The sequence below is a fragment of the Porites lutea genome, chromosome 5 (assembly GCF_958299795.1).
Source record: "Porites lutea chromosome 5, jaPorLute2.1, whole genome shotgun sequence".
In the NCBI taxonomy this organism is placed as follows: Eukaryota; Metazoa; Cnidaria; class Anthozoa; order Scleractinia; family Poritidae; genus Porites; species Porites lutea.
The window spans coordinates 18,230,247-18,232,746 of NC_133205.1; the positions used below are offsets into that span (position 1 = coordinate 18,230,247).

General features: G+C 38.5%; 1 protein-coding gene across 1 annotated transcript in view; it reads left to right on the forward strand.

Annotated features, from left to right (window-relative positions):
* Positions 1-2,500, forward strand: part of LOC140937485 (intermembrane lipid transfer protein VPS13A-like) — a 110,677-nt gene that overhangs the window by 31,315 nt on the left and 76,862 nt on the right. The window contains exons 28-31 of the mRNA XM_073387052.1: positions 1-102; positions 932-1,004; positions 1,416-1,481; positions 1,626-1,768. The exon at positions 1-102 is cut by the window's left edge and continues 16 nt beyond it. Coding sequence (XP_073243153.1) covers positions 1-102; positions 932-1,004; positions 1,416-1,481; positions 1,626-1,768 — 384 coding nt within the window. The remainder of the gene's footprint in view (positions 103-931; positions 1,005-1,415; positions 1,482-1,625; positions 1,769-2,500) is intronic.

Sequence of the window (2,500 nt, forward strand, 5' to 3'; positions counted from 1 at the left end):
AGCGAGAAAGCAGATCAAATCAAAGATGCACATTCTGGATCCCATGGGAATTGACATGAAGCTTCAGAAGGCCTTAAATCCAGACGATATAAGGCTCGCTCAGTAAGTCGAGCTTGCTTTCTTCACCGTCTTTCTTCTGTCCGTCTTGTGAATGTTTTTTTTTTGCATTTTACAGCTACAATATATGTTTTCAGGATAGTGCTCCGTTTGATACGATTGTAGTGATTAAATCTACTTGATGTAGATTCATCAAACAAATAAAAAATCTGTCACAGTTTAACCTTTGAACTAGGTATATAAACATTGAGTATCACTCCTTATGGGACCTTTCCGTACAAATGAATTGGTTTGCAGTTAGATAATTAAGTTCTGACCTCAGGCGTTCTGGTCTGCCATTATAAATTGCTTGTTTTGCCGTCCAAGTCCCAGTTGGTCCAAAGGTGGATGACACTATCCACAGGATAAATCTCTTCCCAGTAAATAACGCATTTGCGTATCCACTGCGTAGTAAAACTGTGAAAGGTTTGAAGCCAGGAGTCATTTCAAAAGTAGGTTGAGTTTGATCGTCCAGGTGAACAGACTCTTTTTGAAGATGACAACCGCACAGGTTGTCGAAACGTCAGTCACTGTCAACAGCAACAGTCCTAGTCAGGACTACGTTCACCCGGACGATCAAACTCAACCTACTTTCCACCGCATAGTGATTGAATAGCGCTCTCCAACTCTTGAAAAACTGAGGCCAGTGAAATAAAACACAAACTTTTCTGTGGTTTTGCCAATAGAGTTGATAACGATCAACACTGGCTTTTGAATCTGTTTTTGGTGCCCAAATGGTGCTCCTTGATTTGTTGTTTTTGGTACTTATGCTGGTGCTGTACTGGCAGAGCTAGATGCATAAAAACAACATGTGGCTATTTTATCTCTTTCACAGGATCAAACTTTCTGGAAGCCTTCCTTCTGTTAAGGTTCATGTGTCTGACGATAAACTTCAACAAGCTATTAAGGTTTGTCTATTATTCTAAAATGCTTATTAACAGCTTATAGCCAGTTCTTGGATACTGTTAAACTTGCTGCAAAATATCGTGACGTTAACTACAGCTCATAGTCTTTATAAACTAATTTGTCGTCTCTGCCATGACTTTTTGTGGCCCTGTTGAAAACTCTTTTTTTTTTTTACAAAAAAGGTACCGAAACGAAACCTCCAAAGCGCTGTCAGAGTTTGTTTAAGAGACTTACAAGAAGTGTATGTTATTTTGCCACATTGAATTGTCTCCAAGGAAGCTAAAGAAACGGATACTTAATCATCTTTTTATTAATTAAATAATTAATTTATTTATACCTTGTTTCTTGGCCCTTTAATCTTCAACGGCTATTTTAAGAACTAACTAAAGATTTTCCCTGATCGTTTTATGTAGCTTGCTAAGAGTATCCCAATACCAGGTGGAGAAACTGCTGTGGATGAGATAGATGCCAAACCAGTGGTATGTTAAACACACCTTTCGATTCCCGATGTCTGCTCTGTAATACTTAACAGTTAACTGAAAATATGTAGATGATTTTTTTTTTATGTAAGGCCAACTGTTGGTTTGAGTGCTGTGTACAAGTTAGTATGATACCTATTGTAGGATATTCCTGTAGACGGTCGAGGATACGGTAGCAGGGCCCGCTCAGACGTTAGTGGTTTGGGGGTACTGGAATCTGGTACAGAAGATCAAGTTGAGGAAGAGGAGGAGGAAATGTTTATGACCCCCCCTGAAACTTTGACAAAGTATGTGTGGATATCAAATATGCTTTATTGACCAAGCATGAGTTCAAGATGGTTGGATACTGGCCAAGTTCTTTTAAAAGCGCAAAAAAGACAAAGGCCAATATCACGCAATCATGAGTGAACAAGGTTGGTCAATAAAGGATTTGTTTTATTGTCAGAAAGAGAATTTTTTCTTGCGGGTCAAACGCGGAAAACCCCGAGTGGGCAAGATCATAGCGTTCGCTTCACCTCGCCAGCTCGCCGATTCGGTTAGATAATAAACAATTATTGGATGAGGTTTTTATGATATCCGTAATAATTACGGTTGAGGTAAGTGCTATCAGCAAAGGCCGAGACTGATAACACTTACAAAGACCTACATTGTTTTGAAGAAAATAATGAAAAATAGCGTCGCGCGCAGGAAGGTCAAGCAACAATCTTGTTACAGTGTTGACTAAAACTGCTAAATACATGTAAAATCGTTAAGAAGAGGAAAGGAGTTCTTGGAAAAGGGAAGACGTAAGTAAAGAAGCTAAAATAAAGGATGAATAAATAAAATTGGGAAAGATTGAAACGGGTTGCATTCGGGTAAAGTGGAAAAACGCTGGTTAATTTTATTACAATTTTGTCCTAATATAGCTGAAAGTGTGAGTCATTATGCTTTTAAATTCTTTGTCTGTTAAAAATTGGACTAACGTACGCGGAACCTAGCCCTAGTATACGCTCAAGAGATGTGACAAGTTTAGACTTGAT